This window comes from Sparus aurata, chromosome 2 (assembly GCF_900880675.1).
Source record: "Sparus aurata chromosome 2, fSpaAur1.1, whole genome shotgun sequence".
NCBI classification, from domain to species: domain Eukaryota; kingdom Metazoa; phylum Chordata; class Actinopteri; order Spariformes; family Sparidae; genus Sparus; species Sparus aurata.
This window is the reverse complement of record NC_044188.1, coordinates 7569837-7597181: the sequence shown is the minus strand read 5'-3', so window position 1 is coordinate 7597181 and position 27345 is coordinate 7569837. Positions and strand designations below refer to the sequence as shown.

General features: G+C 40.9%; 1 protein-coding gene across 4 annotated transcripts in view; it reads left to right on the top strand.

Moving 5' to 3' along the window:
- LOC115574613 (neurobeachin-like) overlaps positions 1–27345 on the top strand; it is a 228094-nt gene that overhangs the window by 175434 nt on the left and 25315 nt on the right. For all 4 annotated transcript variants that reach the window (XM_030406282.1, XM_030406278.1, XM_030406270.1 and 1 more), the window contains 6 exons: positions 10314–10431; positions 10522–10624; positions 11666–11781; positions 14434–14546; positions 25345–25485; positions 26544–26663. In XM_030406282.1, the coding sequence (XP_030262142.1) occupies positions 10314–10431; positions 10522–10624; positions 11666–11781; positions 14434–14546; positions 25345–25485; positions 26544–26663 (711 nt within the window). The remainder of the gene's footprint in view (positions 1–10313; positions 10432–10521; positions 10625–11665; positions 11782–14433; positions 14547–25344; positions 25486–26543; positions 26664–27345) is intronic.

Here is a 27345-nt window from a genome sequence, read left to right as displayed (position 1 = left end):
ACACACACTCCCTCACTTACAACCTTCCCTTTCTCTTCTGTTTGCCTCGAGGCAATGAACTAATTTCAGGTTCCATAATTGCGGTGTGTTGTACACCTGTCTGCTATTAATTCTCCCCTGTCTCTCATTCTCTTTCTTAATGAGATATTATTGTAATTATTGTCATTATGCTATTTTCCGTAATGAACTTGATTGATGTTGTTGTTATGGAACTATTTATTCTCTATAATTACTGTGAATGTGTTGAGAATTGGTGCAGGCATTGATAGTCTGAGACTCTGGTTATGAGTGAACTCAGTCGCTCATTCACTCATCAGCTGACCTCAGAGTTCCCGCTTAGTGCCGAGTTTGTCTTGGATATGGAGAAGAGAGCTGAGCAGCCTGGTCACCGCTGAATAGGGCCCTGCTTGTAGCCATTTTAAGACCATTACAACAGTGAAAGGCTACACAATGGCCAGCGCTGGGCTTTGTTTCAGCCTGTCACTTGCACCCTGTGAAAATCAAATAGTGCTTTGCCTTAAAAGAAAAAGGTGAAAAAGGTTTTGCCTATACTCCCATTTTTGGAAAATCTGGTTGTGTTTTGAAAAGAAAAAAAGTTTTCAGTGACTTGATTTTGAATGTTATTGTTGAGGAGGCAAACTACTGGAAGGAATGCTAAAGAAAATCTCCGCTGAATGAACTATGTTGAATTTTTTTTTCTTAGCAGCTCTCAATCCAATTAGGAGTTTAATAAGGGTCATGCATAGGGACTTCACGCTGCAGGTTGGTTTCTTTTGGGTGCTTTTGGGGAGTAGGATGGGGCTGAAGTTGGATACGGCCAGACTGAAGGCTGGCTCTTTAATGTGAAGCGAGGGGTCTTGTGCCCCGGTGAGTCATTGAAACTGTCTGGGGAGCACAGATGAGCTTCTCTGTTATTTGTGAATGCGAGGTCGGCCGATAATCTGACACTGTGGTTAGATTGGTTTCTCAGGTGGTACCAATTACCTGATCTCTCACGAGCCTTTGCCTCCCCCCCTCACCTGCTCCTCTCGGCTCCTGTCTCATTTCTCAAAGATTTATTTCTATAAAAAGATCTTTTCACTGATCAAGACAACATGATGCACTCTCAATTGCAGATGTAGTATTGTACAAGTTTTGTGTCTTACCAGTGAAAGCTATAGCCCTTCTTGAATACTGGAATTTGAGGAAAGGCTATATATGGGTCTTTAAAGAGGCCTTAGTTGATCTTTAATCTCCCCCTATGAGAGGGAAAGTGGGTAGGAGGGCCCTAGAAGTGGACACGTCCAGCCTTTGTGGGTTCGTTCACATGCTGGGGAGCTTTGAGTGTCTGACAGCCGTTTAACTCCACACGACCTGGTTCTCAAGTGCCATCGTTTGGGCGCTCTTGAATTCTGTTAGGAGCCATAATTACAATTCATGCACTCCCTGTGCTTCTTTGAAGAGGCATTGAGAGAGCAAAGAGGGGTGCGGAGAGCCTGAGAGAGCCCCAGCAATACTGGCCCTTCATCAGTGTGGAAACACTCACAGCGGCTTTCAGTAAACCGCCTGAATACTGTGGCCAGCATCATCAAACTAAGCGTCAACAGAGTTTTATGTGATACAAAGATCCACAAAATGCTAATAAAAATGTTGGGTTATAGAATGGTGTAAAATGTGTATACAATTACTTTCTTCTTTCTGTCGTGCATGTGGAAATCTACATTTTACATGACACATTTTCTAAAACTGCCCTTCTTTCAAGTATGCAAACAACTTGTGAATTGAAGTGCGAGTGAAGTGAAGCACATTCTGTGACTTTCAAAGGGAAAGAGGAGAAAGGGTGAGCATAATGCCTAATAGGTGCTTTAGTAATTTCTGAGTTTTCATAGCTTAATCCGTTCTGAAAAGCTCAGGAGAAGAAAGGCTGCAAATGGCCCTCAGTATTAATTTGATGTGACTTCTGTACAATAAGGGCTGTGGATCCCAGAAGCCCATTTTCAAGCTTACCTTCTTTCATCATCCTCAGCCCTTGGAACTTTTGCCTAAATGTTTCATGAAACCAAGGCTGTAAGCCTCTTTGGTATTCTGTCTTTATAACGCCTGGTTTAAGACTATTATTACACCATGTTCAAGGCAGAGGAGCACATACAAACAGTGAAGCTGCCTCTCCATTGTGTGAAACTCAAATTGATTTGGTACAATTGGGAGAGCACTTGTATTAAAACACACATATTCTATGGCTCATTTCCCCCCTTTCATTGTGGAGTTTTGCAGATGCAAATGAGGGTTATTTTCCCTCCTTCTTTTTTACAATTGCCTTTTCTTTCCGTGTTTCTGAGTATATCTACTCATTTTTAAAGCAGATCAAATGATGTTTTTTTAAATATTTGTATTAATCACATGTTTCAACATATCATTTCCTCAGATAAACAATTGTGTGACCAAACCACACATTAAGAAACAGCGCCTCATTGCTCAGATATCATCCTGATATTTTGCTAAGATAAAAGTCAAATTAAAATGAAATTTTGCACTGCTGTCGTCAGCATGCGGAAAACCTCCTGAGTTCAGCTATCTCCATCCCCACATGTGAAAAACAGTTTTGTGAACTCTGCTACCTCTGTGAGATTCTTAAAAGGCCTTATTTTGTTTTTCTTTTCCTGCAGAGAGATGAAGCAGGCAAAGGATTCGCTTTGTTATCAAAGAATCCTGTGATGATGTGCCTCAGGAAAGTGCAGCCTGTATCTCACAGCTTTCTCTGCTGTGGAAAACAACACATTCTCTGCCATTATAAGAATAACGTCAGGGATATAGACACATGCTCATTGTTTTTTACATTTTAAGAAACAAAGAGTCTTCTTTCTCTCTTGTGTATATTTTGTTTGCACCAAAAAGGGGGGAGCTAGCAAGGAACACACTGGGTGGGTCAGTGACCCTGGAGAAAACAGCTTGCATTAATATGGTCTAATCCAATGTAATTAGTCAAATTACAGCACGCCAAGCAGCTTGTCAAGGGCTGTCGGCTTTGGCAGGCACACAAGATAGCCTGGAGTCCCCCTGGACAGCAGAGAGACCTCAAGAGCTCTGTAAAGCTGCCCTTCTGCACTTACTTTTAGTCCTTTCAGTAAATTTTTCTGGTCTCCTCCATCTTTTCTTTCTTGATAAAAAAAAAAAAAAAATGGGGAGGGCTCTTACAGCTATGCTACAATGTTTTCACCTTTTCTGAGATGTCTCCCGCACCCCCAGGCTCCAAGCTTGGCTTCCTGCCTGCCTGCTAAGGTGGATCAAAATGATATGAGGATTCATAGCACAGGCTACAGAAAGTCAGAGTAATTATATCAGCGCCGCACTCCTCCTACGTGATTTCATGAGAGAGAGTCAGATGCACGCTAACTAGTGTCGCTAAGAACCACAGACGCGGTTAAGACACTTCCTCGTGTCGCAGGATTAGCATTGGTAAAAAGATTTAAACTATATAATTACATGAGGATAAAGTACAAATTATCTAGTGCACTCAACAGCCAGATTATCATCCCCTGCAAGCCCCGTTCAGCCCCAAGGGGTGAGCCTGGATGACAAAAGGCCCTCATTAGCATAAATTTACAAGCGCCCTCGTTCAGAGAAGCCGATAAGAACCTGTTCCACCTTTGCTTTGGCCCTGAATGGCTTGTTGTGCTTTTGGCAATGACAGATAAGTCAGGGTAATTCCACTTTATGCCTGAAAAAATGATGCTCCAGATTCTGGCTGCATCCCGAAGGTGTCACCCACGATAATCCTCAAAGAGCGTCCGGCAGAAAGGGGGCTGTGTGTTTTCCAGATGATATACTGCGAATGACAGAAAGAATTATACGAAGGAGGACAAATCTGTAACATATTATTAAGCAATTCCCAGTGAATAACAGGGATAAAAGGATAATGGATGAGGGTGTCGTTATTACCTTGGTGCTGAGGGAAGCGCCAAAGCAAAGGTAGAGAGACAAGATTAATTGAGGACGAGTGAGGCGCTCATTGCTCATCAGGCCCTCTCGTCTAACCACTTGCTCTTTCTGTCCCTCTCCTCCTCTGTCTCTCCGCCTCTCCATCCTTGTCTTGTTCTTTCTCTTCCTCTCTGTCTTGCTCTGAGCCCCTATCCCTCCCACACACCACTGAAAAAAAAAAAACACAGAAAAAGAAAAGTTGGATTTAAAGCGATCAGCTTGGCACTCTCAGTGGCAGCCAGAGGAAGCTGGTACCCAGGCCAGGAAGATTTCAGTCATCTTAAGGCTGACAAGTTGCTGAAAAAGTCCTATTAGGAAAAGCTTGCTGAAAAGACCCCATACCAAATGACTGCATCCCTTTTCTCAAGCTCCTTAGTGAAGGCATCCTCAAGCTGTTTATCTGGATGATGTGCTCACTAAGTGCTCGTGTGTGTGTGTGTGTGTGTGTGTGTGTGCGTGTGGCTGTGGGTGGGTCAGCGCTGGCGTATGTTCATACATATCTTTTAATGTTGGCTGTCTCACTTTGTTCATTTGTTTGCTCGATATAAATTTGTAATATTATTCAAGAAAATAGTTTGTTTCATTTGATCTCCCCCTGCTATAACTTCCGGGGGAACTGCAGACGTTATGTCAGAGATTGAGGAAGTAAGTCAGCAAACGTGACTAAACAAAACATGAATAAAACTTTACCTCTCGTGAATTTTCTGCCTGAGGCACATCACACAGAATTTCATCTGCAATGGTGGTTGCTTAAAAATGAGGACAACAACTCAAATGATCCCACTCTACTTCACCTCATCATCAAACCATGCTTGTTTCAGTGTTTCGATTAAGAGACCCCCCGCAGCAGAAATTACTCTGAGTCTAAACACCACATTTACTTACCAGGAGGGCTAACTTTTTATGCTTGTTGAACTGGTGAGTCTAACTTTTTCATTTAGGTGCATCAGGCCATTATTTAGTTGCGCCCAAAAACACATTTTAATTTGACAAATTGTGTAAATGGTTGTTAGCTGGTATACAGGTGGAGATACATTTTGTAACAAAAATATTTTATATATTCCTTTTTATCTGAATTAATGAATTCATGATGAATATCATGTTCACTGATGACCAATGAAATGGTTTGGTTGCACTTGATAGATTTTTGGGTGCAACAAAACTGCTATAATTGAGCAGCTAAATCTGTTAGCTGTAGGCTACATGTGGGCTAGCCTAGGTGTATGAACGTTACAACAGTGGCTACACGGAATAGTATTCAAATGGGCTGCTTCTTTCTTACACTCATTTCCAAAGCAAATCCACATACTATTCAGATTAATATCTTTATTTGAGGATGCTGGTTGTGTCCATGGGGCTGCTTTAATGATGGGATGGGAGTATGGTGTATTTTTTTATACCCTCTTTATTTTTTCCTTGTAAAAGGTCACAGCATGTTGTGGACCATTCGTTTGAAGGGTTAAGGTGTGAACATGCCCTTATTATCAACACAAGCACCCAACTACTTGCAGCATCTGTGAGAGCAGTTTGCATTAATACATGAAAGTATATATGCTGTATATGTGCTTTCATCATCACATATTGATCATTAGACTTCATTGTTCAATATGCATTTTCCAACTGCCCGTGTACATTCAACACACTGTCAGTACCAGTGAGGTCGTGAAAGAAATACATTACATTTTGATAGTTTCTTTGCATTTCTTGAGGCTTTATATTTTAACATAGGCAGATAAAGGATGTCTGAAGAGCCTTGACTCTTTAAGAAGAAATTGCATACCAGGAAGAAGGCTCCTCCCACCTGTCCTACCATGGAAGTGTTGACGACAGCGCTGCAGGGCTTGCTAATGTGCGTGAAATACCATCCCTGACGTAAATGTTATTGACAAACTTGGCTGGACATTTGGGGCAGTGAACTGCCAACATATTTAATGCATATTCATCTCCTTTATCCCACTGGTCTTGCCAGAGCACCCAAGCTGTGTCATCTTTCCACACTCCAGCTACCACCCAAATGTATAGTGACACTGATTATGCAAATCTGTATCTTGTTTTCCCCCCAATACCTGCATTAGGAGCCTGCTACTTTATTGAAGCTGAGATATGGGTCTCACAGCGAGGAACCAAGTTGCATGCTGGGTTTTTTTTTTATATATATAATCTGGTGGAATCTTTTACATTTTTGTATTTCTACACTTCATAACAAGTGTCACATTAAGGGTGGGATCAGATGAGAAACATGCTTTGATGCTCAGGCACATGTTATAAATCTTTACAGGATGTACAAGGGATTAAATAAAAGTGTGGATTTAGGCACATTATGGTCAGACGACGCATATTTCTGACTTAAAGTTTAGTTTAATTTCACAGTGTGTGGAACACCTGAGTCATTTGTGTAGATAAGAACATGCAGACACAGTTTATTCCTTCTTTCTATTTAAAGGTCTCATGTAAATTGCAAAAAGTTATATCTTACTAGCTGTATTTATACATGCAGGTAGTTTTGGTTTAACTGGTCATTGAGAAATGTATATTTACTTATATTATTTTTCTCTGTTATCATGAAGAAACACTGTTTTTAAAAAAAAAAAAATATTTTATTTTATTTTTTCTGTGAACACAATTGAACAAATTTGCAAATTAAATCAAAACTACATATCTACATGGCATGACTAGATATCAAATGGGTAAGCAAGAAAATATGTATAATCTCATTCTTCTGTTTTATTTTCAAACATTTCTAAATATAATTTTTTTTTTTTCCTGACACAGTCTACCACATTATCCATGGCGGGCGATGCTCTCCCACTTAGCTGAGAGTTGCTCTCTGCTCTCGCTGTTACCAGCCTTTATGCTTTCTTCTTTTTGCCTTCACCGACTGCTCAACCTCTTCACAGATTTGGCCCATATTGCCCGGGGTCAGCCATTGAATACAGTATACACAGTGTGTGCTGATCCTCCAAATTGCCATGTGTGAAATCCATCCCACTCGCTCCTGGGGGACTAGTCATATCACTCAAAATGAAACTGCCTCTCGTATCCTCCCCTTATTCTTCCACTTTGCCGTTCTCTCCGGCCGCCTGGGACCATGCAGTGGTTAGGCTTTATGGTGGAAGCCTATTAGACAAATCTTAGAAGAATGCAGCCATGGAGGTGCTGTGATACCAGGTTGTCAGAGTGCGCCACAGTCTCATATAAATATATCAGTCATGCTGGCTTGGAGGTCTCACTGAATTATATTATTTTCCTATTTTGGTATAAATTCAGAGGAGGGGGATTGTAGTGTTCCATATGGGAGAAAACTGCATCAGGTTTTAGAGAAAATGCTTCGTTAGATTTATTAATAACATCTGTCAAAGTGTCTCAGCCAATGTGGGGTTAAAGCTATTGGGAAGTCAGATATGATTAGAATCTATTTCCATGCATGAAGGGGCTTCCTATCGTTTTAAAGTATGATATGCTCTATTTGAGCATCTGCACGTTATTATATATGAGTTTCAGCCTAAACACCGGTGTCACCTGTGCCTCTCCTCATCTCATCTGTCACAACATTTTTTCTGTTTTCCACCTGTGATGTTCTACAGGCAGAATCCAGCCTGCCCTCTGTCAAATCAGGGAAAGAAGAGAAGGGGAATAAAGGAGAGAGAGGACAGAGACGTTAAATTGCATTATGGCTGTTATGCTGTGGAGATGTATCTCCCTGCAGCTGGCAGAGCAGCGCATGCGCCTGTGGCTCCTAATGAGCCTGCGTGGAGGGACCTGTGTGGAAACAAAAGGCTGTGCTTGTCGGCCATACCAGACCCCTCCACCCGTCCCCTCACCGCTCCCCCAACCCAGAGCGTGACAGACCAAGAGCAGAGCGCCGGTCCCTTCCTGGTGGCGTGATTAGATTGGGGCCGAAGTCTCCAGCTGGCAGGCCTGTCTGTGACTGGAGGCGGCGGTCCCCAGCGCTTGTCACTGGCTGACACCTCTGACAGGCAGGGGACAGCTTCAGCAGACAGGTTCATTAAATGGCATTTTTTACAGCTGGGCCTCCAAAAATGAGGGCTGGGCTTTGTCAAATCTCCAAGTCTACAGGGGCCCCTGCGTGTTGGTTTTAGACCAAAGCTTTGTTGTTATGACAAATTTTTTGATCTGGGCTGTTTGAAATCAGCTCTTTTTTCTCCTCTTTAGCCTCTCTTTTGTTGACAGCTAGCCCTTTGGCCTGTACTTTGTCATGGCAACAAAATGTTCACTCTGGCTGGGTAACTAGGAACAACCAGTGCTAAAATATTAGTTTGTTGACAGTAGGTTAAGAGTTGCAATAATATACCTGTTGTTATATATTTTTAAATTCTTAAGGACCTGAAGTCGAGTATCTGTTTGACAAACGTGTTCTCATTGCATTTCTTTTCTACTTGCTGGGTTGTTTGTTGCTGTTTGTTTTAAAAATACACGATGTGACGAATGGAGAATTCAGGAGGCAAATTTATTATACTGATAAGATAGTAAAATGATAAAATATATAGAGACTTTGCTGAACATGACAAACAATTCAAAGTCTCTTGACATCCAAATAACTTAATATGTATTCAAATAACAGCTTGCTATTGCCTTGGCAAAGTAAGCTGTTGTAGTCTTCCCATGATGCATATCAGTACAACTTGCCTTTCAGCATTGCACTCTGAAGACTACTTCCAGAACATCTGGCTGCAGAGCAGGAGGGGGATAAAAGCTACCCTGCCTCCTCGAGCTGCTGCCGGCCCTCAACAGTGCGCCCGCAGCTCCACTGCCGTCCCTTTTTCTCACCTCCCTTCCTCTCCTCTCCCCCCTCCAGTCAGCACGCTGCCTCCTCTGGGCCGTGCTGTCTCTATGACAACTGTTTGAGTTGGGGGTTGCAGAGGTGTCAGGCAGGGGCATTACTGGGAGGAGAGCACCAGAGATGCTGCGCTGCACATCCAGCATCTCCACCTAATCCAATTTTAATTGAGCTCCAGAGATTTTGGATGTGGCACGGAGGTCGGGCATGAGCTATTCCAGGGAGAAATTAAGGCAGCCCGGCTCGCGCTGCACTCTTCCAGCCTGTCACTATTTTAAATGAGCATTAGCATCAGACCTAACCCAGCTGAACATCTCACTCTGGCTTTCCTCCCTCTCCGCCTTATCCACCTCAATCACCCCCACACACACATAGGGACACCCACACATCCACATGATAATGTACTTTATGGCCTCAACCCTTACCACCTTATTATATCTTTATTCTCTCACACTCTCTAAACTTAACATATGTGTGATTATAACCTGGGGAGCTGATGAGGGTGCACCCGGCTCAGACTGTTGGACAAAATTGTTCAGTCAGAGGAAGTGAGATGGAAGTGGTGGGGGGGGCCGGTGTGTGCGGGGGCCATTCTCACCTGTCAGAACAACTGTCTTGGGTTTTGTGTGTGTGGAGCCCCAGTGGTGCTGCATACACTAATGATCCTTTGTCCGCTCTCTCCTCTCCTTGGCATCATGGTTTTTATTGATTATTTATGTGTCACTGACCCAGGGGGTCGTTTCTTTTCTTTTCTGACCACTTGCCTCGCACTTGAGTTTTATAGACCAACTGAGTAAGTGTGAAACACCCGCAGATAATCTGTAAAGAGCTTCATATTGTGTGGAAAATTGCCTTGAGAAATGGTGCGTTGTAACAAGTTAAAGTGAGGAATACATGAAATGGTGCTGGTGTGATATTGCTATCCCATCTTTATTAAACAAGAATCTTAATAAAATAGTTATTAAGAATTTATGTGAGTAGAATGATGATTAAAAAGATAACACTGAAAGTGTACAGAGAGATCAGAGTACTAATCAATGTCTTGCAAACTGAGAATAAACAAGAAAAAGAAAATGTAAAAAAAAACCAAAGTGCAACAGTTGCAACCTTTGCAAACTTTCCATATCACATGACTCAGTTTACACCAATATTTAATTTGATTATTTAAGTCCTGACTCCTAAACAAGGGGTCTGCATCTCCTAGGGGGTCTACACTATTATTGCAGGGGGGCAAAAATTTTTGTTTGCTAAGATTTTTTGAATGTTTATGTTTCAAAACTAAAATGTATTTGAAAATTCACATCAGCGTGAATCAAACATAAGCAAAGATAAATTATATTAAAAAAGAATATTAATTGACAAAACATTGATGATAGTACAATTTGCCTTTGGCACCTATCCATATAGTAACACTAAACTAGTCAGCTAACTACTCTTATTAAAAAACATATTATCATCATCACCTGTAGCCTGACATAATCTGTTTTTTTTTTTGTTTTGTTTTTTTACAGCTATTATAACTTGAGGTAATTTTCCTCTTCTTCTTCTGCCCTTCTAGGTCTTAGCATACACTGAGGGCTTACATGGGAAGTGGATGTTCAGTGAGATTCGGGCGGTATTCTCGAGACGCTACCTCCTGCAGAACACAGCGATGGAGGTCTTTATGGCTAACAGAAGTAAGTGAAGGTGCCAATTAGAGTATTTGAAGTTCATGGTTCACAATCATGCTTCTTCATCACTAAATGATATCTGTCGCTGTTTCACAGCGTCAGTCATGTTCAACTTTCCTGACCAGGCCACAGTAAAGAAAGTGGTCTACAGTCTTCCTCGAGTGGGAGTTGGTACCAGCTATGGACTTCCACAAGCCAGGTGGGTCACACATGTCAGAAGAAAATAAACTCATCACTGAATATTTCTAATATTGTAATCCCTTCATGGCTGATGTTGCCTCCTATGTGTTGTCTGACGGGGCCTCTGTGCAGCCTGGCCTGCAGCAGAGTCATTTGGAGTCCCATTGGTTCAGTCATTGAAGTGGATGTGCACTGACCCTGACTGAACTGACCTAATTCTCTGACAGAAGACTCTATACAGCAGGGCTGCAGCCAGGCCTCTGACCACAGTGAAACCACAGATTCCCTTTAGACCCTCATAGTGCTAACAGGACTATTTATAAACTGTTACAAAACAAGAGCATTCCCTTAAACCAACGACAAGGAGCTTTTAAAGGGTTGTGCAACAGTCTTATTTTAATACTGATGCCTTTACGAACGACAAAAGCAAACAAGACCATCAGCAAGAAGATTGGCTATTTCAATATAGTTATTCTTAATGCCAATCACCAGGTTGGATTCTGAAAATTAAAACTATTTTTTACGACTGTGTGTTAAAGAAAAATTTAGGTGAATCATTGTCTGAGGAATGAAGTTGCTCTGTAGTCCGGTGGTACGGCAGCAGATACTTTCTGTACTGCCAGACAACAGCAGAACCACTGGATTATAATATAACATTTTATAGTGGCTTTACTACTAAACTATGATAATAAACTGCAGCCTTATTCTTAAGAAGATATAATATGACTAGAGAATGTTGATAACTATAGCTGTAGAAAAAATCACAGTTGTTAATCTTACTTAGTAACAAATATATACATCATTTCATTGTCCTTCAAACAGCTGTGTTTAAAAAAGGGAAATAGTGTTATAGTGATACATTGTGTCCTTCTTTCATGTGCTTCCCTAAAGCAATTGTGCAAACAAGCCATATTAAGACTTTTATTAAGTGACATACCAGTTGTCTGTGATGTAGCCAATTCTCTGAATTTAACATATAACACATATATATAAGTTTAAAAATATCCATAAGTGACACCAGCCTTCTGTTTCCCGATTCGTCGTTGACATGTTTTTCCAGGCGCATCTCAATGGCCACCCCTCGACAGCTTTTCAAATCCTCCAACATGACCCAGCGCTGGCAGAGGAGAGAGATTTCCAACTTTGAGTACCTCATGTTTCTCAACACTATCGCAGGTAAGGATTCCCAAGTGATACTCTATTCTTTTAATTTGGAAGTAGCTGAAGGTGCGGAAATAATATATTCTCTCTTTCACAGCCATCGGTTAAATCGGTTCTGAGTTGTTTTCTTCCTTACCCGGGGAAAATATACAAGTGTTAAGTTTTAATCTATTATCTATGTGAATCTCTTCACCATTAGAGACTTATGACTTTAAGTTTAGCTATCATGATCAATAAACTTTATGTGTCAGTGGAAGCAGAGGCATACTATAAGTGGCCTCAGGTATGTCATATTTGTTTAAGAATCCACAGTAACCTTAAGTGGTGCTCAACGTGGTAGACTTCACTGTTCATGGGAGTGTGCTGTTTGAAGCAAAGAGCAGGCACAGCAGATTTTGCCAGATAATTAGTGCCTGGCTTTGTGAGAGCTTACACGTGTGTGTCTGCGCAGTTGAGAGGTTCTGTTGTCGACTCTCTGATCTGAACTGCGACTAACAGGGAAGGCGAGAGCAACTGCACGCTACTCTGCTCTGAGAGGTGTCATCCTCTCTCTCGCTGCATATTCATGCATATTTATATTTAGCTCGTGCTCGAGTTCGATACATTATTGTCAGCTAATTAGATGTAAGGCAGACAGAAAAACATGCCCAAAATTCATTAAAAATCCCTGGTAATGACCTGGGCTGACAGGGATGTCAGAATAGTGCGGGGCGGCAGACAGGCGGGGGGGTGAAGTGCTGAGAAGAGGTGCGAAAGGGAAGTGGTCTTCTAATTAAACACTATTCCACTGTTATTAACATCCTGCCACCCCAACTCAGGCCTCAGCACCAGCAGGTTGAACCACACCAACACCCCCGACTCTTCCTCCACGCTCGGCCCGCTGCTTTCTTTTCACTGTGTGGCATTAACCTGGATAATTATGCTCTGTAGCTTCCCCCAGACCCTGGATAGCGTGCTGAAGCCTTCCCATTGACTAGCCTGTCACACATTATCAAGCGCTCAGCTAGATTTAGATTATCTAATGCCAACCTGCTGCAGTCCAGGAGTGAGGGGAGACAGGCCCGCTTGATAGGTGTAAGTTCATAAAGATTAGTAAGTAATCATTAAAAACTTCTTGTCATGAGCAAGCAGATTTTGGAGGAGCTGTTCCAATAAGAGCTGCAACGATTCATTTTCATCACTAACTAAAACTCTCTGTTTCCCAGCTTCTTAAATGTTGATATCTTCCTGTCTCTTTGCCCGTATGAGGACTTAACTTCAACTCTGGGAAACAGTTATCAACATTCTTCAACATTTTCTGGCATTTTATGGACCAGACAACAAATCACATGATAAAGAAAACTGTCAGATTGATCGACAATGAAAATAATTTAGTTGTTACCCTAATATGCATTCTACAATCGTATTTAATTGCGTTGCATAATATTGTATACTAATGCATGAGCTTTTGTTTAGATGTCATCAAACTGCCTTAGTGTTGCCACCTCTTGATGCTTCTTTGATTTGAAATGCTTAAAGCATTCAGTTAGTTTGCTATTACATAATGGAGCTAGAATGTCTTCTTAAGAAACAATGTGCTTTACATAATTGAACTTGTCGATCTAAGATATTTCTCTGACGGCTTCGTGAACATCAATTAACCATGAAAACGTAACATTTTCTAATGTAAAGCTGTGCAGGAGTGTCTCATTTCCTCCCCCAGTCCCTATGTAATGATGCAATAATGTGTTACTTTGAAGTCACTATTGACCTCCGAATTAAAAAAGTCATTCTTACAGTATACCTTAGGATGGCTTGGTGTATGCTAGTCAACAACAGGAATGAAAAAGAATGAAAAAGTGTTTCTGGAAAAAATGTGGCGTTCGATTAAAAAAGGATGTCCTAGGAATGTGGTCAAACCTTAGAGTTTGCACTGCTTCCATTTGCAATTTATCATGATCTTTCTTTGTGGGTTAAATAAAATGTTGATTTGCTTTGAGCCCACATTTTTGGCTTGATTCATCATCAACAGTAAAAATTCCAACTAAATCCATCCATAGCAGCCCTGTCAGTCCTGGATTACGACTCGCCACCACCTGACCTACCAGCTGTATCAGTGTCATCTTCAAAAGAAAAGTAGAGCATTAATGACAACGTGGTACACAGTTTTGGCTTTTCCCATGGATTTCCCTTGACACATTTTGCCATCTGAAAACCATATTCCCACTGCCACAGCACTGAGGAAATTCACATCTGGCTACTCAGACTTGCAGTGACATTTCAGGCATTTGGAGTCATGGCCCTCAGGAGAATCTATATCCTTCAAATTACATCCCATCTTTACAACTTGGACATACTTGTGTTCTCTATAAACTTAAAGACAGCTTGCTCAGACCTCTTGTAACTCCCACAGTCCACTGATGATGTACACTCAACAGGAAAAGGCATGGGGAGCACAGAAAACATAGCAAAGAGAGCTCGCCATTAGTGTATGTTTCCCCGGCAGACTCCATACGAGACAGGAAGTGCGTCTGATTGAGAGCTCTGAGATTGGGGCCTTGTTGGAATGTTGCATGCTGATCCCCCAAAGTAACTGAAGCCTCAAGTGTACCCTGCCCCGCTTTCAACCCCTCTGTTTCCTTCTAACCCTTCATCACTCACAGATTTCTGTCTGCTCTGCGTGTCTAGGGAGGACATACAATGACCTGAACCAGTACCCGGTCTTTCCCTGGGTGCTCACCAACTACGACTCAGAGGAGTTGGACCTGACCTTGCCAGGGAACTTCAGAGATCTCTCAAAGGTACCGCGGCCTCTTGGCCATGCACCTCAGTATGACAGGGAAGGGAGGAGGGTGGCCCTGACGGCAGGGGATTTCCTTTTTAAGGCCCAGACTGTACACAAATATCATATTTAATAGCTAAGTAATCATGTGCAGAGTCTAAAGTCACGAGTTGGAATGTAGAAAGTGGAAAATGCTGATTGTAACATCCTGAAATGCACTCAAATAGGTTATGTAAGTTTTCTCCCCATTTATTTGACACTAGATTGTTTCAGCATGTATTTGCACTTGACCGTAAGCTTAAAGTGGCTTCTGGGACCCCATTACAGAAATATGTCCTATTGACTTGTCCAAAGTCTTAACATAAGTAACAAACATAGGAAAAGTCGTATCTTCCTTTCACAGAATCAGTTCCAAATCACATGGCTGCATCCCCTATTCTGTCTCAGACACCGTATCTGATCTTAAGAAATCTTAAAATTGAAAACCCAATTCTTCAGGCACAGGTCAGTGTTAACTTCTCCAACAGACCAACAATGCAGTTAGCTTCTCCAGCAGGCTATGATCCATGTTAGCATCTGCAACAGTTATGGTTTGAATAGCCTTTCAATCATATTATTTCAGTGTTGCTGTCCCACATCTTCATTTACATTGCAATAGCCTACAGAGCCAGCGACAGTGGTGCTGACCTTTTTTGTCAGTTATGTTCAATTTAGAACAGAGTTATCCTAAGTTAAGAAAATTCTTCAGTTGGGAAGACTAGAATGGCTAATTTCCGATCCTAAGATAAATGCAATCAGGAGACATGTGTCTGTAATACCACAAATCCCAACTGTCATCTTAAAATGAGATAAGATAGGATGTCAGACTTACAAGGTTTTTGTACTGAGGACCTGATTTCTGCATCTGAGAGGTTTATACATTTTTATAACCATATGTTCCTTGCGCAATGGATAACCATAAATAATTTTCATGATCTTAGGGTGGTTTGGGCTATGTAGTCTAAGTAGTTCTCATAATGTTCAAGCCGCTATTATAAATATTTAACAATGGACCACATGCCTACTTGTAAGTGAAAGGGTTCACATGAACTCAGAGGGAATAACTTTTCAGCTCTTGTTTTGGTTCTCACATGCTTAACTTGTTTTTCCCAGCCCAGGACCACACGCCAGACAGGACAAAGTCAGTAACTTGTCGAGGAACATAATGGAGTATAAAGAGCCAGATACTTACCACAAGAGTTTGTGTAGAACAAAACAGAGCAAAACAGAGAGTAAAGTGAGTAAATATTGGATTTACATTATAAATTGGTTCGCCAAAAGTGATGCCATAACTGGCCAAAAATGTGTTAACTCAGTAACTAATTTAGTTAGTTTTTTGCTCAGAATTTTATTTTATTATGATCATACCATCACTACAGCTTGTCTGTAGTCTTTACAGCTTATTTCTACACACTGTAACGTGAAAAATAAGCACACCATTGGCATATTTTTTTGTAGCGGGTAATTTTATTAATAAAACATTGCCATCTCAAGTTTCTGCCCATATATGACTACCAAGGTTGATGATCTGTTAGAAACAGGTCATCCTCACAGTGTTGCAGTGAAAGACCTTCTAAATATGGCAGGTCAAAAACGCATCAAGCTGTGCAGTAGCGAGAGTTCTGCTAATGCTGTCAAATCACACAAGCTGAGACACAATGACACGAAAGCCCCGCAACCCTGGGAGATAAAGTTCAGCGTTGTGTTTGCTCTGTCTTTGACTGAAGAGGAAAAGGCAGCGGATCACTCTACCACAAACTGTGGCCTGGTTTACTTGTTCACCGCCCCCTTTTCTCTCTCTGTCTCTCTGTTTCTGTCTCTCTCTTTCTCTTGCACACTGCAGCTCACTGACCTGAAAACAGTCGCATTCCTGTCTGAGTTCTCTCTCTCTCTCTCTCTCTCTCTCTCTCTCTCTCTCTCGCTCGCTCACTTTATCGCTCCCTCATTCCCCCTTGTTTCCCTCAAAGCGCCGACGTTCTGACTAAGAGCCTCAGTTTGCCGTCTCAGTTCTCGACAGTTTGTATCAATTTTTAGCCTTTCAAGGCATGCGTGTGCTGTGTTTTGTAGCAGGAGGAAAAAAAGGAAGTTCCTCTGAAATGCAGACAAGTAAAGGGTGTTGTGAATTTGAAAAATGAGCTTCCAATGCTCTGGAGCACTTTTTCATATTTCAGAACGTTTTGGACAAACAGCCCAGTTGTATGTCTCGCCACCGTCACCTCAGCACTTGTCTCCTTTTGGCGGCTCCGGCCTGTGGGGTATCCAGGTGGGCTGAGAGAGCCACAGGGATGTGTGTGTGTGTGTGTGTGTGTGTGTGTGTGTGTGTTTGCTTGCTTGCCTGTGTGTGTTGGGGGGTGGGTGATCAGGGCTGAGCCATGTGCACTCCTCCTGCCCTGGGGAGACAGTTATGTATTGTAATGTATTCCAGTGACATCCTCCCATGCTGTTTACAGGGCTGAGCTGCCTTCATTAGCATGAGTTCACAGCCCGTGTCTCCTGACAGTTGTCCTTGGAACCCCGGGGCTCTTACCTCCAAAAGTTCACTGCTAGTGTAGCAGGGAGGGGACACAAGCCCCCCACACTACTCTCTGCTTGGCCTGCCCTTTTGTTCAATTATGGATCAGAGGTAGCCGCACAGTCTCTAGAGACTTGTTCATTGTATATAAGGGCTGTGTGTGTCTCTCTAAGGTGTATGTCCTGGGATGTGGTTGTGTACCACGAAGGCTGTGTGTGTGGTAACTAGGGCTGGGTATGGTTTCATATTTTTTTATGCGGTACCTTATTTTACCACCAGTTGATGAGGAAAATATATGTTTTATGTTCACAAAATAGTTTTTTTTTGTTGTTTGTTTTTAAAAAAGATTTGTTACAACTTAGCTTAAACACACAGTATGTAATTTCTGCTGCAAACTCGCAGCAAGCTAATATGACTCACTTCTTGAGCAGTGTTGCTACAAAAGTGGGTCATAGAAGCTGGAGTGTAAGTCACATTAGATTCAGTGCTTGAATTTGTTTTCCATGACATATTACTTCTGCCAATAGGGGTCCCTCAATCAAACAATGTAAACAAAAGTTGTAGTTTGATGAATCTGTAAAGTAGGATGGGATCATGGGAGTTTTTGTCTTCTTTGTTAAATAACCGCTTTTGCAGATGAATACCTGTCTGATTATCTCACATCATGTTTTGTCATATTTATTCAAGTAATGTCATGTCAATTAAATAGACAAAAAGTAATGAATGCTATCGTATTGTTACAACAGACAACGAATACTTTTGCTCCATCAAAATGAGATATACAAACAATCAAGTCACTAACTATCTAGTTTTCCATCTTCTTTTCTCACTCTCTGATTTATCGTCTGGTGTTTCCCCAGAATCTATAGCAAACAATTAAAACTTGTTCAGTGCTAGTTTTGAATAATCAACAGATTTGGATCCATACACATTTTCAATCTGTTCCTAAAAAGGTGTTGCTCTTTGAAACTAAGCCTGAGCGGTTATTACATTGAGCTTTTTACTCATTTCCTGCTTTAATTTGTATGTTTCTTTTTTCCTCTGGACTTGAATAATATCAAATCACCTCATGTAATATCATCCGTCACTCCAGAGTTCACTGAGCTGTACTATCATGAAGATAAATTGTCATATCATTACTCCAAGGTTGGCTAAAGCAGCTAAAGTGTAATTGCAGCTAAATCATACAGTGAAGCACGTTGGCGTTGCACAATTTGGGCGGCTTTTTATTCCCACAGATTGGAGTCATACCTGAGACCTGTTTGTCAATTACAAGTGACTGCCATTTGATTGACAGCATTGTTTAACCTGCAGGAGCTCTGTGCTGATCTGCCAAATAATATCTTCACAAACTCACTGAACACACCTACAATTACCTGCTGGTTGGGCACTCAGTCAACTGTGAACAGGACTGTTGAACATTGCATTGCTTTGCCTCGGGGCCAGACTTCTGCATATTTGGATGTCAGATACATTCATGCAGTGAAGTTTTTTATTAGATTGTAATGATTATTTCTTCATGGATTGACGTGGATGACAGATAGGCGGAAGCAAATCTTCCTCATAGCTGTTAAATGATGTGATGGAAATTCATATAATTGCACAAGAATAAATAAGCAGATGTGGAAACACTGTGCGTCTTCACAACTGACAAAAAGTTAGTAGATGTATCCTTTGTTAAATATTGTTTTAAAGACAAGCAACACCAAAAAGACTTTCATTTCTCAATAACTGTAATTTAAAGTGTCTGCATACATTTTCTACTTACCTTAAATAACTGAAATATTGCTGATAACTTAGACTTTTACTTGTAAGAACATTCTGTCCCTCTCAAGCCTTCTGCTCTGGCATCTGTGAGAGAAACACTAATGGTAACGCAGACAAGGCTTGGCTGCTATAAAGAACCCCTCCACACATTTCTTTCCATAATGGTGCCTTCTTCGCCCTCACTTCCACTCCAGTCAGGCTCTTGGGGAGCACATCTGCTTCATCTTGAGTTTGAGCAACTTGATTGCATTAGACTGGAGCTGCATGCAGCCCTGCCTCTGACGAGGCAAGCAAAAACGACTGCGACTTCTCCTGACAGAGCACCATAGCAACATACTGTAATGTAATTTATTTTGAAATATTAAATGTAATATGCGTCTCTTTGGGAGGTAGCTTAGATACAACCAAACAAATAGAAGCACTCTATGCACACTCTCTCATCAACAGCCATGTTCTTTCCTGCATCTTTGGAGTGCAACAGCGGAGATGATCCTGATTGAATCTGAAGCCAAATCTAAGTTTGATCATACTTTGTTTAGTTGTGTTGATACATTTCACTGGGTCAGGTGTTATACAAGAAATCACCTCGGATAGGAACAAGTGTGGAACTGTCTGAACCAGTTGTTTTCATTGTCTTACATCTGTGATCAGTAAGATATGCAATGCAGGAAAAGGGGGATAGGTGATTATGCTTTGTTGAATAGAGGTAAACAAAGCCTGATTGGGGCTCATCAACAGATGGGAATATGACGGGAATACAACCACTAAAGGACCACTAAAGGGCTTATTCTATCTTTTATCGTGATTGGGTTTTTATTTCTCATTGAGCAGCAAATCAGTCATACATTCTCATATTTTTGGCTGTCCTTTCATTGTCAAAACAAAATCACGTTGTAGAAGTTTGCATTCATTTCGGGAAGTATTGTTTGAATTTGACATATCCAGACAAAATACTTCAAATTGAGGCGATTTTTTTTATGGCCAACACAGCACACCGAGGCTGTTTCGAAAGGATTTGGACTAACCGAGAAGTAGCCTTTCAGTTTATCTTACACTTGAACTCTCTCAAGAGCACCAGTGTGTGATCTACATCAGGCCGAGCTTTCGTGTTCTTGTAGCTGAGAGTGCATTGTCTTAGCAAACATGCCATGGTAGTAGTATTTGTTTTTTAGGCTACCTATGGTCAGTTCTTTACGATGTCATGTGGTTTCTTTTATTGCCGTGCTAAGTCTGTTTTGGTGTCAAACACTGCCTTCATTATCTGACACATTTGGGAGACATTTAGACATCAGGATTTGTGAAGACAGAGAATCACATTTTGTGCTTTAGTCTAATTTTGTCTTTAGAGGGAAACAACTAGCTCTCTAACCAGCACTCAACACTTTGGTTTGGAGCTTCGTGTTTATTTGCAGATGGTGGACCACAAGCCACCAGAACTGCCTTAAATTTCCCTCCCCATTCATTTATTCATATCTTGTCCTTGACTTTCTCAGACAAAATGTTTTGGGCTGCATGATATTGTGATTATTTTTTTATTACGAATGCGATACAACTGACAGTTAGTGGGAAAGGTCATTTTTGCCTCCCATTTTTTTTTTTTTTTCACTGAAAAGAGGTATTAAAATCATGAGGATGGGACATTTGTGGGGCTCTGTACCAAACAAATTTGCTGTTTTACACCTGGAGAACTAGATTTGTAAGAGAGGACGTCTCTGCATCAGTATAGTATGTCTTTATAGTGCTGTCTTGCTGATTTTACCTTAAAAAAAATAGATAAATAAAACCGCTTCTGCAATTCGGACATTGCGCTTGGCCACACTGTGATTTTGATAACTATTTGGTGAATCGTGCAGCCCTGCATCTGCACAAAAAACATTAATCACCTGAGAAAGATCCATTCTCAGCTTAACTTTAACTTCACTTATATTTTTTTCTGTTTTAGTTTTACTTTTCAGTGTATTTATTATATATTTGCTGTATAACAGTCCCAATTTAAGCAGTGTTCAACAATCTGGCAGGTGCAAATTCCCTTCAAGATGACACCAACCTGTAACAAAGAAGTTCTTCAGTGATATGGCTGAACCGCTAAAAGTTTCGGCATGCAGTCAATATAATTATCCTAGCTTGCTAGTCATGCAGGGTTTCTAGAAAACACAATAAAAGCAGCCTTCCTTCAACACTACATGTCACACAGAAAGTGTCTTATTATATTTCTGCTTACACAGCTGAGTGACTTGGGAACACTGTGAGAACATTTTTGCTTCATTAATGTAGTGCCAGATATAAGAATGAAGAGGAAATGACTTGTCAGTAAACTCGTCTTTGGATGCCTTTCATGTAACGTGGTGCTTCGTTCAAGATGTGTTTGTGGTTAGTTTAGTCTCCAGAAAAAGTAAAGAGCTGGTGGCACAGTCTAGTCCGGTACTTTTTGCAAGTTTGAAACTTGAAGATGAAATGTTAGCTTATAAACATCCCTTTAAGCACAGTTATATGTTACATGTGCTCGCCTTTAATAACATGACTTAGTTTGTTTTCCAACTTCTTTTAATATCATGATATTAAAAGGAAAACATAAAACTATATTGTGAGCGTTGTTCCGAATATGTAGGTTGTTTACTTGCACTTCATCACTTCTACCTGTAGCCTTTTTTTCTTATCCTCACATGTCACATGTATTACCTGCATCTTTCATACAGCTCTAACCTGCATTAGTTACACTAGGGGCGGTTTTACGGAGTGCGAGACGTCTTGTGGCTCGCACCCCAATCCAGCTGGGCCAAGACGTCACAAGCAAGGCTATTATCACCCCATAAATCTATGCAGATCTCAATAAACTTCTCTTTCGGTCTATTCAATTGTGCTAACACTGATGTGGACTGCCATTAAATTTTAAGGAAGAGACAAAAAAGAAAAAAAACTGGCCCAATTTAATTTTGACATAGAGCTTCAGGCATGTGCCACACATGGATACGACCAAAATCTTCAATATGACCAAGAGTCTGAGGTTGCATTCAAAATGTCGCCAGCCAAAAGAATAACCGTGCAATTTTAATAATGTCAGAATGAGTGGCTTTATTTCTAGGCATCAGTCTGAGACCATTTTGAATTGAGGGCTGCTATTTTATTTCTTCTGACCTCTGAGCTGCAGCTTTCAGGTAGAAAAGCTGCCATTGATTACATTACCAGTCTCCCTACCCCCTCTGTAACCGATTCAGTGGTACTGAGTATATTAATATTGACTGCCAATATGCCTCCGAGGCTCTCATATTGAATGAGGTGATTGAAAAGGCAGAGAAAGCAATTTATTCACCACTAAATGTATGTTTAATGGGAGTAATTTTGTTGCCTTAAGAACACATGAAAATGAAACAGCCGCCAAAGGGCAAAAGCCCAGCGATGGTGTCAGGACAATATTGAAATTATTACTGAGGCTGCGGTTAAATAATGGCCCAAGCCAATCCAAGGTTTGGCCTAACTATGAAATAATTGGATGGATGTCAAATAAATATAGCAGAATTTTTCTTTTTTTTCTTCTTTTTTTTATGTCCTCACAGTAATTAGGCTGCAGTTCTTCAAATGTAGAGCTGGGAATGAGAATGTTTTTATGATTTCTGACATTTTCAGTCTTGACACTGCCGTTATTGCTCATTTGGCATTTTGAGGCTCTGCCATTGATCAGTAAGAAGCTGGTTTGAGGCTTTAAGTAATGTGTTTTCTCATAATTGTGATAATGATGACAGGAAATTGTTGTGGCTAACCTTCATTCTTGATTTTATGTATATGTTGTGGGAGTTTTTATGATAACATGCTAACGTGGTTAATGTATAGTAATCTAATAGTTTGTCTGCAACTAATGCAAGCCAATTATGCACAGCATTTCAGTTTTTGATACAATTTTTCTGTTCGGTGATTTTAAAAACAATGCTTGTGGTGTCCATTTTTAGTTTGCACAACTTTGTATAGGTCCTGATAACTTAGAATTTCCCAGTTGCACGGAAGGACTCTGAACACATTTGGGAGTAGCAGTGCTGAGTAAAGTGTTTGGCTCTATGGGTGCGCTGGGTGTAAATCAGGTCAGCCAGGGTTAATCCTCATGGATTACCCACAACATTTAGTAGGAGACGCTTATATCTCCTCCCTCCGTCCTCAGTGTGCCATCCTGCTCGTCCATGCTGCTGTACCCCTCTAAATTTCAGACAGAAAACAGCGCAACAGGAACTTTTTAGGGTTCAGGAGAATAATGGGCTCTGACAGACAAATCCCAGAGAAAAGCTTCTTGTCTGCCCTGAACTCTCCCCCAGCCTCTCTGCCGGCCTCACCACATGTAGCCTAATGGGGAACCACTAAGACTAATTATGCTCAATTATGTTTTCCCAATCCTTGTGCCTTCCCAACACGAGGAATAGGGCCGCAGTTCCTATAAACTGTGTACCCAATAAACACTTAACCTGTAGGTAAAAGTAGAAGTACTGTAGCGTCATTGCCAGGAAAGGGTCTTAAATAAGTTTCTCTCAGCCATGAGTTTGGACCATCACATGAGAAAATTGGCAGCAAATCATCTGTGTCACAGGGCAAAACTATGTTGTTGCTTCTGCATGGGCTATACCGTAAAGATTGCAATGATGCATCTAAAGAGTGTGATACAAAATTAAAAAAAAGACCCCTCAGATCTATGAATGCTTTTGTGCACTCTCATAGTCTATTCTATAAGCATAAGGACCAAATATTTTCCATAACCATCCCATGACTGTCATTATATCGGCATAGTCGTTAAGATTTGATGGATGGAAGACTGATCATGAGACCTGCTGTTTCTATAAGCAGTAAGATTTTCCATTTTGAGACTCGAAAAAGATGAAGATTGGACGGTTAATGCTGAAGATCATGCAGAAAAAAAACTATTCTACTTCTACTTCCAAAGGCAGATCTCTTTTTTTACGAGCCTTTAGTGTGACTTGTGTGATTGCCTAGTAAGTAAGCCAAATTAAGTACATTAGATGAGTCAGACTAACTTAAGTTTACCACTGGTGTTTCATAAAAGGATTTACTAACAGTGTTTTTTGGGGGACTGTGAGGTCTGAGATGGTGCAGTTTAAAAAACTAATAAGATGGATTAGAAAATGATTTATTTTTCATAGTTTTGATAGCATTGGCTTGCACGATGATATACTGACCAAAAGATACAAGTTTTCACTGACCTGATGACAGTTATCTAAGTTAAGTCAGTCAGTGTGTGTTTGTGATTAGAAGGCAGCAAAGACAAGAGCAAAGAAAAGAGATACTCATGCTGGTTTTCAGATATGCATAATATAGTTTTTAGAAGCCTTGAACTTGTCTATAAAGCCTTTCTTGGACTTGTCTTTCACGATATCGTTAATATGCTGCCGAGACATGTGTCTGGTAGAGTCTTCAGATCTATAGACTTCCTGCTGCTCAGTGAAGTTACTGCAGTTTTGGATCCAAACCTAGAAATGTTTGAGACAGCAAGATCAGTGACTGGAGCCTGGCTTGTTGCCTTTATTACTATGTTATTACCATAATTATTTGATACTTCCAGATGGTTTTGCTGCTTATCCATCATTGACTGTGCTTTTTGAATAAAACTTTGTTTTAAGAGTTTTACAAGTCTTCTATTAATGGGATAATGTGAACCAAAAGTTGGATGTCAGAAACGTTTGAGAAAGGATGTATCAAAAAAGAAGGTGGTAATGAATAGAAGCATCCTAATTCAAAGTAAAAAGTCTTCAAACACAGTTTTGTTTAAAGGCCCATTACACCAAAATTAGTTTATTTTTCATCTTACAGGTCGTTGTTTGTATCCATCCCGACAGTTTTGGTGTGACTTGCAGAGTTTTGAAGATATCGGCCCTAGGGATGTCGCCTTCGCTTGTATATAGATAAACATTAGTGGCTTCCTCCGTGGCTAGGTTGTAACATGAGCTAGCTTAGGTAGCTTAGTAGGTAGCTTAGGTAGCCTCTCGTCCGTGAGTAGATGACCATTTTCTACAGTGCTGTGAAATAGAAACTACATGAAACTCTTCACAACAAGGTCTCTGGATTATCTTGAGTGAACGAGTCCTTTCGTTTCTGGAAAGAGAAAATTTCCGGTATTTTTTGGCGCTTTGAACTCCAAAAGCTAAAGCTATCTTTATCTACAAAACTTTGCCACTCAAGCCAATAACATATATATGGATAAAAAGCACTACAGGTAAAAATATGTATTTATGATATTTGGGTGAACTGTCCCTTTTAAAGTATATAGAACACAAATACCGCGTTGTATATGCTCATGCTTGCAAAGCCAATTAAATTATCAAACTGTTACAGCCATATGTCCATGCATATCAAGTTTGCCTTCATAAAGGATATAATTTACAAAAGCGTGCTATGTAAAACTTCAAAATCAATTTCTTAAGGTTTGCCTTTTTTTGTTACTTAATAGGCAATTAAGTTATAAATTACTTTCTTTGCACAAACTGAACCTCTTATTTTTTTCCAGCCCGTTGGTGCTCTGAATCCGAAGCGTGCAGCATTCTACGCTGAACGCTACGAGACTTGGGAAGACGACCAGACACCACCATGTCATTACAACTCCCACTACTCCACAGCTGCCTCCACCCTGCACTGGCTTGTCAGAATAGTGAGTAAAATCACTCCTTCAACCACCTTCAACCACCATTATTGTACCGTGTTCAAATTCCCCCGAATTAGTCAAGCATCTGAATAGGAATGAAGTCAAACCCACATCCTCAGACAGCTTTTCATTTTTGAGTCTGCATTAGCTGATTGTCACTTGTCAGACTTGATGATGCTGTTACTTTGAGGTCTGTCGGCTTCTGCACAGGAAACGTCTCGACATCTCAATTTGATTGGGCCTGAGTTAGACCAATGGCGCTCAGAAAACACATTTCACAGGCCAGTAAACCGGCATATGTGAACTAAATAAAGAGTGGCTGGGTAATGATTTACAGAGGCTGCTGTGACAGGTTTATGTGTTTCAGGCAACCCAGTGAGCGCTGGAGACGTGTCCATCAAGGTTACTGAGCACTGTCCTCATTTACTCTGGAGGAGAAGCAGGAAGCACGCGCGCTCTGCCAATCTGCTCCCCACAAAACAGGCCCTTGTAACCCACACAGTGTCTTTGAATTGGTGTACATTTGATTTTGAAGTCAGCTTATTAATTTGAACGAGCTTTATAAGGAGTTTATACTGTATTTCTCCTCCTCCCCCATCATTAGTAGAAAGAGGCCGATGAACTGAGGGAGCTCCCTTGACAGCAGTTAGATTGGCCTCTGTGGGTTTGTTCCCACAATCCCTTTCTTCCTCTGGTGAGTGATCCATCCGCCCCAACCGGCAATGGTCGCCATCTCAGGCTGAGAAAACCAAATTTCAGCCAATTATCACTATGGCTTACTGTACTCAGGAAGAGCACTAATTAATTCTCCCCCAGGCTTGGATACAATGAATGACTGATCTCTGCAGAGAACCCTTCGTCTGCCGCAGAAAGAATAACAATGAAATAATACAGATAATCCAGACTACTCACATGTATATTAATAAACTGCATGGTAATCCAGTAAAGCAAAACAGAGATTTTCAAATCAAAATGCAGAGCAAGAGGGTAAAAAAGATAATGATGACTCTAAAATTGGGTGTGGATCTTTGATCTTTGTGATGTCTAATTTGCTTTCTCTGCAGGAGCCCTTCACCACGTTCCTCCTTTGTGCCAATAACAACAAATTCGACCACCCTGATCGCACCTTTTCAGGCATCACCCGCTCCTGGAGGAACTGTCAGAGGGACACCTCCGATGTAAAGGTGAGAATCACATCAAAAGCAAGTAGTACAATCCATGTTTATGTGTATATTGATACCTGGAGACCTGAAGATAAGTGGAAGTTAAAACTGCGATCATCATCTAGATATTTCCATGTCACATGTCTTACTTAAACTGGTGTTATGGACCTGTGAGTGCTGTCTAATTCAGACAACAATGATAGTAAACATCTCTATATATTGCACAACATACCTACTAATATAATTTCAACTATACACTCTTTGTAATTGGCAATATAACTATACCAAGCCTTTCACTCACTGTGCTCCCCTCCTCAGCCAGTGTGCCTCAACACTCCTGCAAAAATATATACCATTAATTATAAATGCCTCATCCAAACAGCGAATCACAGAGACCCACAGTGTGCAGGAATACCCTAAGCACTTAGAAATGCACATCTGATTTATTTCATGCAGAAAACAAACTATCTCCGAGGTAGAATGATCTTGTATCTCTGCATGCAAGCACTCACGAGTTTGAACAAAGGCTGTGTCTGAGAGAAAGACAAAGCCCTCCCTCTGCAAATCCACAGAGCAGTTACCGAAAACGCTGAACCCTGCTGATTCGCCTCCATTTTGCCCACTGCATAACACGCAGCAGGAATACGCACTGACCTCAAAGTGTCATATATTTCTAGCACACCCTGCATCGGGTAGTGTTGCC